The 14,555-nt window shown below is 51.9% G+C and overlaps 1 protein-coding gene across 1 annotated transcript in view; it reads right to left on the reverse strand.

Moving 5' to 3' along the window:
* HS3ST3B1 (heparan sulfate-glucosamine 3-sulfotransferase 3B1) overlaps window positions 1-11,605 on the reverse strand; it is a 43,249-nt gene extending 31,644 nt beyond the window's left edge. The window contains exon 1 of the mRNA XM_008054507.2: window positions 10,730-11,605. Within this exon, the coding sequence (XP_008052698.1) occupies window positions 10,730-11,280 (551 nt within the window). The 5' untranslated portion in view covers window positions 11,281-11,605. The remainder of the gene's footprint in view (window positions 1-10,729) is intronic.
* Between the last annotated feature and the right edge of the window lie 2,950 nt (window positions 11,606-14,555).

A 14,555-nucleotide genomic window follows, 5' to 3' on the forward strand; every position in this document is an offset into this window, starting at 1 on the left:
GCCACTGCACTCCAGTCTGGGCAACAGAGTGAGACTCCAACTCAAAAAATAAAAATAAAAAAAATAAAGCCATGCTGAGAAGTGATCAAGAGAGTGATGTTCATAGAAATGCTGCAACCTCTCTGAAGTCTCTCCCTTTGTAGAAGGATACTGAAATGAACTGATGCCTGAAGGAAGAGGATGCCAGGCAGAAGGGAAAAGGCACACAGCAGATCTTGGTGAGGGTAAGGGGTGTAACTGGCAAGGCTAGCAAGTTGCAGAGTAAGGGCCAAGTTGTCAGTCAAGGGCATAAACTCAGGGTGGGCAGGTGTGCTTTAAGCTAAGATGTTCTCCTGCACAGTTGCTGGGGACAGTCCTAAACAAGGTGTCTCCATGGGGGGGGCTGTGTTCGGGGTGCCAGACAATGCAGCTTAGAAGCGACGGGTCCCTGAGCATAAGTGGAGAGGATTTTGGCATGATCTCAAGTGCTAACAATCCAGGCAGCAAGGTTAAGGACAGGTGGGAGAAAAGGGATGGGTTGGTGAATAGAACAAGGGGGTGGAAGGAGGCTGCCATCAGAAAAAGGGAGTCAAATGCACAGGTGTCATAGTTGGAGCAAGGGATCCAGGGATGGCACAAAAGTGCCTGGCTGGAATGTGGATGAAGACTGTCACCATTAACAGGAATGTAGGAGCAACAAAGACATGCTGAGGAAGGAGTGTGGGGGGTAAAAGAGATTGTAGGTATAAGTTCAGAGATGAGGAAGAAAAAATATAATCTTGGATGCTTTTATGTGGAAAAGTCTATATGCTTTTGGGTGGAGGGGAGGAAATAACAGAAGAGATGGCTTAAACTGGTCCAGAAGGAATATCATGTTGAATATCAGCCTGGTATAGAGCCCCCAAGTTGTGGGTTCTGGAGGGCCTCAGGGAGGTATTCTCTTCTTCGGGTTCAAGAGGCAGAGTTACCTACAGCTACAGCTGTATAACCTTAGGCAACCTCTGTGAGCTTCCATTTTCTCCTTTGCAAAATAAGGGAAATCACACAGGAAGGATCACTGCTAAGATTAAATAATCGCCTGGCTCATACTGCACACAGCAAGCCCTCGCTCACTGAGGCTGAGACTTTTTTTTTCCTTGTTCCATCACACAGTCACTGACTTTCTGGTCCCTTCTTAGCTCTCTTTGGAAAGTTCCTGGAAAAGTAAAATGCAGAGATTGGGCAGGACTAATGATTTTTTTCCCCTTAATTGATGCTTAAATTACTTGGAGATCTCTTCAAGCAACCAGCTAAAACATGTTTCTCAAGGACAAGTTCATGGTTCCTGTACTTCCTTAGTGCCTCGAGTACTGCTCTGTATAGCACTAGATAAGAGCAAGTGCTCAAACAGGATGTTTAAGGCAGTGAGACTACCCTGTAGAATTCTATAATGTAGGATACATGTTATATGTATTTATATATATATATTTGTCCAAGCCCATAGAACGTACAACACCAAGAGTGAACGTTAATGTGCACTATGGAATTTGGGTGATAATGATGTATCAACGTAGATTCATCAACTGTAACAAATGTACCACTCTAGAGTGGGATGTTGACAGTGGTGGATTCTGTGCCTGTGTAGAGGGAGAGGGTATATGAAAAATCTCTGTACTTTACTCAATTTTGCTATAAACCTAAAACCGCTCTTTAAAAAAAAAATCTATTTTTTAAAAAGTTCTCAGTAAAGTAAAAGTTCCTCTTCTTGCTAGAGGAATGACACAAATAAGTAGATAAACATACCTTGAATTGTACCCCACATCTTAAAAAAAAAAAAAGAAATACCAAAAAAAAAAAACCATAGGTAAACATGATTTATAAGAATGTATTATTCATTCATTACAGAAAAAGGCCTGGGCACGATGGGTTATGCCTGCACTTTAGGAAGTCGAGGAGGAAGAATCTTTTGAGCCCAGGAATTGTAGACCACCCTGGGCAACATAGCAAGATCCTGTCGAGACGAGAGAGAGAGAAAGAGAGAGAGAGAGAGAGAGAGAGAGAGAGAGAGAGAGAGAGAGAGAGAGAGGAAGATTTAATATGATTACCTTTGGCTTCCTCTACTAAGCATTTTATAGTTTAAATCAATGATAAAGTAATGATCGCTTGGACACCTTACACTCAACTCCACCCACTCCACACACATCCACTCACCCACTTGGAATACCTGTAGAAGCTCTTCATGGAAAGAGTATGCTTACTTCTTTGTGTATCTGTGTTAACTGGCAGCAAAGTGCCTGGAGACTCTGACAGTCAGATGGGAGGGCACCAGGGACCACCTGAACAATACTTCAAGAGGAAGGGCTGCACACAGCCAAGAAAGTTTCCAGTCCAAGAGGTCAGCACAGGGTAGGGAGAGGCTGTTCAGCTAGGAGAAAGTACCAAGAATGATCTGGAGAAGAATTACTGTTCTCTAATTGCATGAGGTGTGTGTGTGTGTGTGTGTGTGTGTGTGTGTGTGTGTGTGTCTCCCCAGGGAGACTGTATTTTAATGGGAGTATGAACCAAATCTTGCATTTCTTCAACATCTCCTGCAACAATGTGCAACGTCCTATGTGTACTTCCTGCCGTTTTCAGATCGGTCATCCACCTACACCTGTCTGTAAACCCAAGATAAAAAAATGTTGCCTCCTTCAAATCTGCAACAGACTTCTCAGTGTCACGGAGAAAAGTCCATCTTGGGAAGAGGAGGCTTTTTAGCACAATGTGTGCAAAGGGTACTTTGGGAGCAGCGTGGAAGGTGCTGGCGAAAGGGACAGGGCACTTGGTCTTAGTCCAATCAAGATTCTGGAATGGGAAGGTTTGAGAGTTACTGGCCTTTTACTTTCCCTCCTCACCTCTCCATTCAAGTCTTTCCCCCATTTCTCTTCACCCTGTTATTTGACGGGACCAATTGTGGAAACGAAGCTATTGTCAGTTAAATGTACTGAATCACTTATAGACACCCATTACAGAAGTGGGTGAATTAAGGATTGTCTATTTCTTTCCCACAGAGAAAGGGGGATGGGAGAAAGGGAGAAAGAAAAGAACCGTGTTAGCTGGAAACTGACTCAATCGATTCACTTCGTTGCCAGCAACGCTTCCCTCTTCCCCGCCCCCAAATAAGGCAAAAGTGTCCTCCTCCAGCTCTTAGGAACACATCCGGGCTCACGTCCTGACCACCACGGATGCGCCTAGCCATCTCCCTGTCTTACTCCACAGAGACCAACACTCAGAGACACTCCCGCTTCGGGAAAATTTGTGCAGGAGAATGTAAAAAGGACAAAGAAAGAGGGAAGAAGGGAAGAGTGTTCAGGAGACCAGCTGATAAGTTGGCTCCGAAAGCGACTGCGGTCCAGAACCAACTCAGCTGCAGCGAATCGACGCGGTGCAGCTGGCACCGGGACAGCCTGGCAGGCCCTGACAAGGGCGAGACGCGCCCTTTCTGCCCGCCCCCTCGGGCGGGGCTCTCGAGCAGACAGGATGCCATTGGCCGCCCAGCAGCCCCCCCGACCAATCAGCGCTGGGACGGGTCCCGCCGGCCGCGCCCACTGCACCGCAAGCGCGGGCCGCTTGGCCGGGCTCAGCCCAACAGGTGAGGCCCGAGCACGGGGCGGGTCACGTGGGTGCGGCGAGCGACCCGCCGGGCGGAGGGGCGGAGGTGGCCCCGCCCCCACACGAGGAAGCTCGGCCATCTGTCTCCGGGGCTCAGCAGCCCTCGGACCAGATGCAGTGATCCCACACGACACTGATCCCCGAGGCCCGGTAGCCCCGGAGCCATTTTCTCTGCCACGGGCAGCGCCCTCGGTCACCCTGCCGGAACGACATGTCAACGCTGACGCTCCTCTCGCGGCCAGAAGGGACAGACACGTGGCAACGTCAGGGACCCGTTTGGGGCCGCGTTGGGCATTCCAGTCACCAAACCTGAAGAAGGGGGTCTGTTCTTTCCTCCCACCCCACCCCCCACTCAAGTCATTAAATCAAGAGTGTGCTTGGAAAAATCTGTTTCTTCTCACTTCTCTTCCCAACTCTTTTTCACTCTCCATTTGCTGCCCCAGACCTCATATTGGCCAGAACCATCTTTCAGCATTTTATGGGCTTCTAAGCAAGTGTAACGGTGTTAAGTAGTGTGGGGCAAAGACTTGGGAGAAAACAGGAATTCTGAATCATATCGCCCTGAGTTGCTTGGTGAACACACATGAATTCGTTCACATTCGAGTATTCAGTGGTGTTGAAAAGTAGCGACTTCTTGGGAAGAAATGATCTGGGCTGAAATACAATCAACTTGGTGTTAAACCAGTCTTTTTTTTTTTTTTCACATTTGCCATATTTAAAAGGAAAATATCTTATTCCAACAATGTATGGTGCGTGTACTTTTTTTTAGCGTTCAAAAAATATAAACTACTCTTGGCCAGTACTCTCTATGCAGCTCTCTCTCTAAAGACATGCACTCGTAACTTTTAAAAACCAGCACTCTGGAAGGCAAACACAAAATGAAGTAATTTTTTTGAATGACTTAGCAACTTAAACTGTTTTTAAGTAACAGAAATATATATTTTAAATAACTTAAGATATAGATATAATAAAAAATTAACACCTCTCATTAGCAGTATTTTAACACATAGCCTCTTGGCCACAATGAAAATTATTTATCATGTTATTCAAATAGTAATTGTTCTTCACATCCTAACCTTTTCTCCAAATCTCTTGACAAGAAAAGTCAGAAATACAAATCAACATGCACTAACATCAGTTTTATTTTATGTTAGTTTTATTTTGGCATCGTTTGAGAGAAATATGAGAATTTTAACAAGGTAATGTTTTAAATATAAAAAAAGTTTCATGCTCTACTTACAATTAGTTTTCAAAGATATCAGTATCTCATTTCTTTTCGGTCATGGTAAATGTTTTCATTTGAGGTAGGCAGCATATTGTTTTCATTACCCTTGAAAATATGCCACATACTTGGGGGATTCATTTTGCTGGGATTCCTGACTGTCCCAACAGTCTAGGAATGAAATTTTCGCTTACTGTCTGAAATCATCGACTGTTAAATGAGAGAAGTAGCGCCCTATTTGGAAACTAACTCTATTCACAGCAAAAGAAATGCTCATTATGCTCTGCCTTTAGAGTGGGCATTTTGTGTTTCTGTCAATCAACTTAATTTCCATGTTCATAGAGTGAGAACATAAAGTATTCAAAAAACTACTGACATAGAAACCAATCGGCAAGCAGTCTGAGTCACGTATTTCAGTTCTGAAGCGTTAAATAAATGCCACCTCTCTGATTCATAAGACTAGCTGACTGGTGGGTTTTTTTTTAAAGAAATGCCTGGTGCACTTTAAATTATAAATAATATTGGTGATTTGAAGAGTCATTTCATGTAACCAGAAAACTTATGTCCTACGATATGTTTCAAACAAAAAGGTAAATTAGCATGTATCTTTGGAATGAGGTTTTGTGACATATTGATGTTTTTCAAAATGTCAGAAAGTGTTTCTTCTTCAAACAAAAATCAAACACCAAACTAGAAATGCAGAAGTTGTGTCAGCTCACTTTAAAATTTCAAAGAACACAACTTTAGCTGGGAAAGTATCTTTCCCAAATATTAGTGTATATTAAATTGTAAATTTTCAATAATCAGGATCCATTAAAAAAGCAAAATCTAGTTTAGCTAGCATATAATTGCTAATTGTAGTATTCCACTTTGATAGATATTTTTTAAGATATGGACTGCAACCTAATGTTTATAGACCTTCTTGATAATAGCATATCATTTGGAAGATAATATGTGCAATTTAATTCATGTCAGCATTTTATTTATCTAAAACAAATAGGTTGCTATTAAATATTGACTATTTTATTAACTCAGAGCATCTGGGAAAACACTTATGATTAGGTTAATTTATGTTATATTTTCCCCTCAACTTGTAAAAGATTAATCAACCATTTTATGGTCTAATTTAGGGTGCCTAATTAAAAACAGAGTTCAACACATGCTACACTGTCTTGCTAATAAATCTTGACAGCTTTGTAATGTGATGGTTTGTATTTCAAATTGTTGCATATAAATGTAGATTTTTTGATCTTCACCCAACAGCTTGGAAGTGAGTTACATACTTGGTTTAAACTCCAGGACTGAAAAAGTGCAATTACTTCAAAATGGATTATCCCCAATCAGATCTTATCTTAAATTTCCCTCAGTGAAGACAGAAACAGTCTTTGTCACTAGGTTTTTAGAAGTACACTAGAAAAATCAGGGGAAATTTTGTTTTCTCAACAGTTGTTAAATTAAGGAAAATTGCCATTTTCGGCTATTAGCCTTCAAGAGAGATTTCTGAAGTTACTGGGGTTTAGCATCCCATTCTCAAAGAATCTGCTCAAAGTGTTTGCTATAACTGTCTTATGGCTAATCAGTACAAGTTAATTATTTAGGCTTGATTTGGGGGCCCTCTTTTTTAATGAATAAATTAATTCCAAGAAGTTCTGGCACACGGCATTTAACCCTATGTCCTCCCACACCTCCCAGCTTTAAAAGGGGTAAATGGCAGAGAATAAATCTCCTCGGGAGGGACACTAGCTGTTTTCTCAGTCTCTATACTTCAGGGATATTTTTGTCATTTTAATGACTCCTTTGATTTTTACTGTCCTGTGTAGAGAAATGAAACTGCCATAGTGGTGTGATTATCCTCACTCTAGTTATAAACCTAAAACTATCCGGTTTTGGAGTTGATATTCTTTTAAAATGAGGAAGAGAGTATATAATCTGTCCAGAGATCCCTAAAGGCATGTTAGAAAGCAGCCAAGCTCTTTTATAGCAAACCCAGTTTTGGACTCGTGATATATGATAAACATCATGTTTTGGTCACTTAAGTGAGGGAGAATGGCACAGAATGATCTTTGGAGCAGGACTGCCTGTGTTGGTATATAAGCTTTGCCACTTTCCAGCTGTTTCCAAGAGGCAAGTTACTTAACCTCTCTGTGCCTGTTTCTTCGTCTGTAAAAGTACCTACTTTACAGAACTGTGATGAGGATGAAATTTGCTAATCATGTAAAACTTGAAACAGCGGCACATGGGGGAAACATTAAGTGCTACCTACCAACTTTATGAAGACACACACATACTAATGTTGGTCAATGTTGGCCACAGCATTAAAGTGTCAGCTTATTTTGTACAATCAAAAATAGAAAGGGAAGTCAGTCAAGGTGGGGAAGGAGTTTCTGCCACTGTAAAGTCTAAGGCATATTTCTGTATACTAAATAATAATTACACAATATTTGCCTAACTTGATTCCCAAACTGAGGTCTAGCAAAACTTAAGCTAAAGTCACAAAGAGAAACTTTAAAAGTTACAAATGTAATATTTGGCCATTCGCAGTTTAAATCAATATTCCAAGCCTTAGTGCACAGGCTGGGTGGGTCTTGGCATGTGTTAAGTCCCCCTGAACCACAGCCCCATATTTCCTCAAACGCTGCCCCCCATGGAACAGAAGGTAAAAGCCGGTTTCACCAGACAGCACGAATAAGCCTGCTCGTGGAGTCATCACCTGCACCTGCTAAGTTTGGGAGGCCTGACTCAAGTGAGCTGGATAATAACCTGGAAAGGTAAACCCAGAAGAGTCTTTATCGTAGACTAAAACAAACTACGGTTCCAGCGAGATGGGCAGCTCGTCCTGGCGCGTGTGATCTTTACAGCCGTGAAGGAGGCTTAGAAGCTTCCGCTCTCCGGCCGGTGGCGGAGTCAGCTCCGCGCCGCCACCTCGCTGGGCTTCATTCCACCATGACCCCTCTCCTGGTCCTGATGATGGCGTCTCCTTATGCCAAGTGGAAGGAACTGCAATCAAATTCCCAGACGTCAAGCAAATCTGGCCAGACCCAGGGCTACGGGTCAGGCCACTGGCAGGGCTGTGCATCAACCGATTAAACCCACTGAGGACGTGCAGACACAGCCCTGACCTCGGTCTCCAACAGACTACGATGCTGACCCTCGGACTCAACCATCCGTACCCAAAGTTTTTGTCCTTAATGCCTTTAACATGTCTCCCCCTCTCATGTTTGGCAGTTTTGAGGACTTGTTTAACCATGCTTCGGAATTGCAACTCTCTGGCTAATTATTATTTACACTATTCTCCAACTGGTTGCCTGACTGTAGGGATGGAGCGGGAGATACAAGGGCGCACGCCTCTGGCGAAAAGCAGGGCTTGGCGGAGCGGAGCGAGCTCCGGCGAGGGCGAAGGGTGCCCCTAGGGCACCCGATTTTAAGCTCAGCGCGGTGGGTCAGGCGTCTCCTCCTAGCGTGGTCCGCTTGAAGTTTAAACGGCCGCCTTCAAAATAACTGTGAGGTCCCCATTAATTATTTTTAATTAATTAAAAAATAAAATGAAGCAGATAGCATTAAAAAAAAATTTTTTTTTTTTCCTCCTTAAAAAGCTCCACCAATCCCGCGGTCGCGCCGGGCGCTGGGGGGGCAATCTGGGAACGCAGCGTCGGGGCCAGCTGCGGCATGTGCAGAGTGCTCGTCGGGTCGCCGGGTCCGCAGGGTCACCGCCGTGGGCCCTGTGCCTCCTGGTCCCTCCTGGTGCGGGGAAAGGGCTCGAGAGGATGATGAACCTCCGGCCTCCCCAGCCAAGCCCCCGCTTCCCGCAGGTCCAGCCGCCGCCGGGCGCGGCCGCTCGCAGCGCGGCCCCAAGAAGCGGGTCCTGCCCGAAGCGCCCCGGCTGCGCTCCCGCGGGCGGCGAGGGTTTCCAACGCGCCTCCGTTCTTTATTCCGCGCTTTGAGTCAATCAAAAGGAACGAGGCAGGTGGAGGGCAGCCGCCTAAGAGATCGCGTGAACCTTCCTGTGGGGATTTCCACAGCTTGCCTCGGGTGCTTCTAAGAGCGCCTGACATTAAGGGTTCAGTCTTTCCCTGCCAGTTCCTCCCAACCCTGGCCCCAAGTGTGTCTGATCTCAGAAAATCCCAGGCTGCCTCCGGGCTCTGGCGGGTTCCACCTGGAAGGGCGCTAGTTATAGCCTGCCACTCGGTCCCCGGAATCCTCTTCCCAGGAGCAGGGGGAGCGGCGGTGGTAGAGGCAAGAGCAACAATACAATCCATGACAATAGGCTCACAATTAGAGAGGCCCCCACGTGCTCGCCAGGCACCTGACCGCGTCAGCGCATTCACTCTTCCCAACCCTGCCAAGAGCCAGCACAGTTCCCACTGCACAGCTGAGAGCACCGAGGGCCACGCGGCTAACAAGGACGTGGATCCGGGCGTCGGATTCCTGGGCCCCCATCTTAACCACCAGTGTCCCGGGAACAGTGGGAAGGGGGACAGTCACAGCTGGCTAAATCTGAAGACGTGGGCAACTCCTGACCATAATAAAAACATTAAGGACAAAGGGGAAGGGGGAGGGGGAGGCTGAGAACGGATCAGCTTTAATCCGCGGGGTCAGCCCCCTTTTATTCTCCATCCCATCCGGTCCAGAAAGTGGGGTGGAGACAGAGAGAGGGGTTCAGTTCGTTTCTCTCCTTTTGTTTTTCTGGAGTCTCCAGCCTATTTGAAGATAATCGTGCCGGAGGAGTGTTGGGGGCCCGAGGGAGTCGTGTTGGCGGTGGTGGTGACCAGAGAGAAGGGGTGGAGGTCGGGCCCTGGGCACCAGGTCGAGGCAGTGTCCGGAGGCCGGAGTCTGGAGACCCTTGCCCACCCGCCCGTCGCCCGAAGCTCGATCAACCCAATAACTCACCCCGAAGACCAGTAGCTGCGGGAAGTGATGGGCAGAGGTCGTGATTATGACCCCGGGGTCGCTGTCCCTTTGGAACCTGACCCACAACCCGACTCCAGAGCAGAATTTCCGGAAGCCGCGACCCCGCAGCAACCTTCCTTTCTCAATCAATGGGCCCCGAATAGCCTTCGCCACCGACGTTAATGGGACCGCGGAGACACGCGTCCTTGCCCTCACCCCCGGCACCGAGGGCCGGCAGGCGGAAACCCGCGGGCAGTGCCCGGGGCGCCGCGGAGCCTTCAAAGCCGCGCGCGGCGCCCGCCCGCTGCAGTGCGCGCCTCTGCCCGACAGGGACCAGCACAGCTCCACGCTCCGCGCGTCGCCCGCCCGGCGGAGGGGCCCGGCTACCCGCCAGCTCCCCCTCCCCAGAGTGTAGCGGCTCTGACTCCCGCCGGGCTCCGGCAACAAGGCGCACTGTGACGGAAAGTTAACAGACTCCGCGGCCTTTCCGGGACGCCGTCGCCCCCACCCCAGAGCCGCATCTGGGGAGCAGAAGCGGCTCCAGAAGTTGGGTTAGGGCGGAGGCTGCGACCAGGCGGGCGCACAGCACTCCTCCCAGCTTCCCGGGGCCCGCGAAGAAACCTTAAAAACGAGCAAAAAAATACGATTCGTATGGGACACTGCCACGGCGAGAGGGGAGCTTGCTTCGCTGAGCACAGCCCCAGTCGCCGCCCCGCCTCTCCGCGGCGAGGCCGCCTGATTAATTCCAGGGCACCACGGACCACGGGGCGGCCGGCGCTCTGCAAGGAGTCTCTGTGGCTGTGGCGGGAACGGAGCTGGGCGCACCCGGGACCGCGCCCGGGAGGGATGCGCGGCGCGGGGGGCCGCGCCGGGCGGTGGTTTCTCTGACCCAAGCCCCGCCCCCGGTGGTCCGAAGCTGTACCCCTGCCACCTCCCCCTCCTACGCCACGTCTCCCTTCGCTCACGGTCTGGATCCAGGCCGGAGTCCCTGCGCCCGGCGGGGAAACTCACCGGTACCAGGCGAGGCCCTTGTCGTAGCTGCGGTCGAAAAAGTGGGGCTCGGCGCCCACAGCGCGCACGTCGGGGTGCACGCGCAGGAACTCCAGCAGCGCCCGCGTGCCGCCCTTCTTCACGCCGATGATGATGGCCTGCGGCAGCTGCTTGCTCCCGGATCCGCTAAAAAAGCTGGAGATGGGGCTGGGGGAGTCCGGCGCCTCGGGACTCTGCTCCTCCGGGCTCGCTGCGCCCTCGGCCATCTCCGGGCCCACAGCCAGCGGAGTGGCCGGCGGCGCCCGACACGGCAGCCTCGGGGGCGTCCCTCCCGGAGCTGTGGCCAGGGCTGGCGGGGCGTGTGCCGCGCGGGACGAACCCAGCAACAGCAGCCCCGGCGCGGCGGCGCAAGAGCCGGCGCACGAGTACAGGAACATGTAGAGCCAGACGCAAAGCATGGCGAAGAGCAGCGCGAGCTTCCTCCTCACCGGCGGCGGGGGCGGCGGCGGCTGCGGTAGGAGCCGGCCCGGGACATCGAGGCAGGATCGGCCGCCGCTCAGGCGCTGCCCCATGCGCTGCCCGCGGGCGCGGCCAGGAGCATGGCTCAGCACATGGCGCGGGTCCCGCCGGAACAGTGAGCGCAGAGAGGGTCCCCCGGCCCGCCGGACGCCCGGGTGGCTCGGTCTATTGCCCCCGCGTGCCCGCAGCCGCCGCTGCTGCTGCTCTTCCCCAGGTGGCGGCGGCAGCTGGAGCGGCGGCGGCTTGTGACATGTTGCCCGGGAGGAGGAGACGCAACTGGAACGGAAAGTCGGGGCGGCGGCAACTGCTGGCCGAAGGGCTGCTCCTGAGGCGCGACGACCCGCTCGGGGCCAGGAGAACGCTGCGCTCCGGCGCCCTGGCCACTCTAGACGGTGCGCACCGCCGCACGCCGGGGCTGCCTCCTCGCAGTCCTGAAAACCGAGCCTCGAGAGCAGCCCCGGCACTTCCCCGCAGAGGCTGCGGAGGAGAACTGCGCAGGAAGAGAGCCGGAGACCGAGGTGCAGTGGGCGGGCCTGGCCCTCAGAGTGACGGGCTGCTCCACCTACCAGAAACCCCGAGCCCCATGCAAATGCCGGCGCTTAGCTGAACGCTCAGCAGCCAACCCGCTCCCGGGACGTGGGGGTGTGGAACGGGTTCGGGGCGGTCTAGAACGGCCGGGAGTTTCTATTGGATGCAGGAGAAGGGGCGGGTTCCTGGGGGGCGGAGCTAGAGGCTGGTGACAGGAGCAGATGGTGGGAAGAATGCCGCGGTGACCGAGCGCGGGGAGACGTCCGACCCCAGCGAGTGCTGCGCTCCTGCAATCGCGCACATTTCCTCACTAGCTCCACAGGAGCCAGCCTCGGCTGTAGTTGCCCAGATGTCGAGACACGAGTCCGCATCCAGATGCTTCGCGGGCGGGCTCGGGATTTGTACGTGTTGCAGAGCAGGGAGGGGGTTGGGGGAGGGCGAGCAAGGCCGGAGACGCATTCGGCCCCCGAACCCGCCCCTCCCACGCCGGGACTGGGGGATGGGGGGCGGTTTCCGGGACAGGCACCGGTTTAGGAAGTTTAAGTGGAAAGCACTTTTGGAAATCCCTGTCCACTACCCCCGCCACCCATCTTTCCTTCTACTTATTCTTTTCCAGGTGTTGATCTTCCTCGGCCTGCCGGTTAACTGGGGTCGAAGTAAACTGCCCGCAAGAAAAATCTTCTCCACTCTCCCAAACTGCCGAAAATAGGTTGGGGGGGGGGGGGGGGGGGGGGGGGCGGAGAGAAGGGAGAAATCAACAGGGACACAGAATCTGGTTAAGTTTCCTGGTCGAAACGCGCGCGCGCGCGTGCGTGTGTGCGACGTGCAGAAAGTTTTATCTGGATACGAGTTTGCTGGAGACGCTAGGTTTGAAAAACTTTATCTTCCCTTTTTCCTGAATGAATACGAAAGCCATAATTCGCCCTCATTTGGAAGACAATGGTTTGCTGACCTGTGACACTGATTATTAGGTATTGTCTTTCGCCACTGATTTTTTTTTTTTAAGTCAAACATCTACTGGAAAGAAACCCACCACGGAGCTGCACTTATTTAATAGTCAAAGTCCATCGAAGCCTCCCTCCCCTCTTTTTCCCGGCAAAATGACCTCCCCCGGGGCGGGGGCGGGCAAAGGCGTCTTCCAGGGAACTGTAAACGCTCCCTGGGGAGAGCGCGGGCGAGGGGTGCTGCGCGAGGCTGAATTCTTGCCCGCCGGCGTTTGGAGTTCGGAAGCTCGAGATCAAGTTCATCCCGGTCGTGTTGAAAGTTCTCGCTGCCCGCAGCCCAGCCTCTGCGGGGCCAGCCGGCCTCCAACGCCCGGCTGCGCGCGGTTCCGGGACAGAACGTTCCTTCCGACCCCGACCCCGGCGCGGCCCCCGGGGCTGAGAGTCGCCCACGAGGTGACTCACCCGGAGCCGCCGCCCGCTCTGGATGTCACCGTAGGCGCAGGCGGGCGCAGCGGAAGCGACCTAAGCCCTGGTGCCTCGACCACGCAGTCCAGGAGCAGCCGCCGGCAGCCGGCCCGGCTCACGCGCCCTTCCTAAGGGAACGGCCCGAGTCCCCGCAGCCCCATCCCGGGCCCGGTTCCCCTCCGGCGGGAGCAAGCTGAGAAAGCCAGTGTGACTCTAGCGCCTCCGGTTCTAAATTGTGCCCGAGCAGCGGGGGTGACCACGGAGGGCTCGGATAGCCCAGCGGCCGCCACGGGACCCACGCTCCCGGCCGTGCTGCGGGCGACCTCTTTGTAATTCCCTTGAGCCCAAGACGTTTGCCTCGAAAACGGATGAGAGGGAGGGAATGAGGGCAGAGGGTTTTCTTCCTCCTTAACTTCCTTCCGGCTTTTCTTTCCCTCTCTTGCTGCCCCGTTGTGTTCTTCGGACGTGGCTTATTCGCCCTTAATTTTTCGCTTAAGCGATAGATGGAGTTAAGCTTCTCAAACATGGGAACAAACATTTTTGGGCACTCGCCTGACTCTAATTGGAAATGTGAGAGGGAAAATGTGTGTCTCTGAAGGGTGTGTCTTCAAAGTCACTATATTTAGGTGGGAAGTTCATGCATGTAGGTGTGTGTTTGGCGAATTGTAGCTCCCACGTGGCTGACTCCAGGGCTAGTTGGGTGCGCATCTTACAGTGTCTTCAGGACTTTGGTCCTCCTAATTTTAAAAAGCCTCTGCCCTGAGTGTCAGCGAAGTCCAGTAAGTGAGCGATTAGGAAGCGCAGCCGTTGAATATGCTTGGCGTTTCTTTGTCCAGGGAGGGAGGGAGGGAGTGAGGAAGGAAGGGAGTGGAACCAAGATGTGGGCGTCGGAAATTGTCCTGAATGCAGCGCGGAGCTGAGCGCCCCTGAGCTAAGTTTCCGGCTGGGCCCACCAGCCGTCGGTTCAATCCCCACTGTCGAGAACCATGGGAGAGCTTCGGGGCTCGCAACGCCACGGGGCCTCCGCCACCCGAGTTCGGCTGGTCATCCGGTGCACAGGCGAGCTGAGAAGCGGCGCCAGAGCAGGGCCTGGGCCGCAACCCAACGCTTGGGCCCCGTCGTGCACGCGGCGGGCCCTCCCATTGCCCTCGGGAGCCCCGGGCTGCCCCTGGAAATCCCCACACGCTTCGGTCGCTCTGGCAAGCACCATCTCTCGCACGGTCCCATTCCGCAGATGCGGAGCCCGAGGCTGAACCCTAGACGGAACCGGTAGCCAAACTGATTGTGAATTTAAGCCTCGGCCAAACCGACAGAGAGGTTTACCTCTGATAAACTCATTCAAAAAAAAATTTTTTTTTTGGTACTGGGAAAATAAAGAAAAGAGAGAATTC

The sequence above is a fragment of the Carlito syrichta genome, unplaced genomic scaffold (genome assembly GCF_000164805.1).
Source record: "Carlito syrichta isolate Samal-C Ts95f unplaced genomic scaffold, Tarsius_syrichta-2.0.1 Scaffold295139, whole genome shotgun sequence".
Taxonomy (NCBI): domain Eukaryota; kingdom Metazoa; phylum Chordata; class Mammalia; order Primates; family Tarsiidae; genus Carlito; species Carlito syrichta.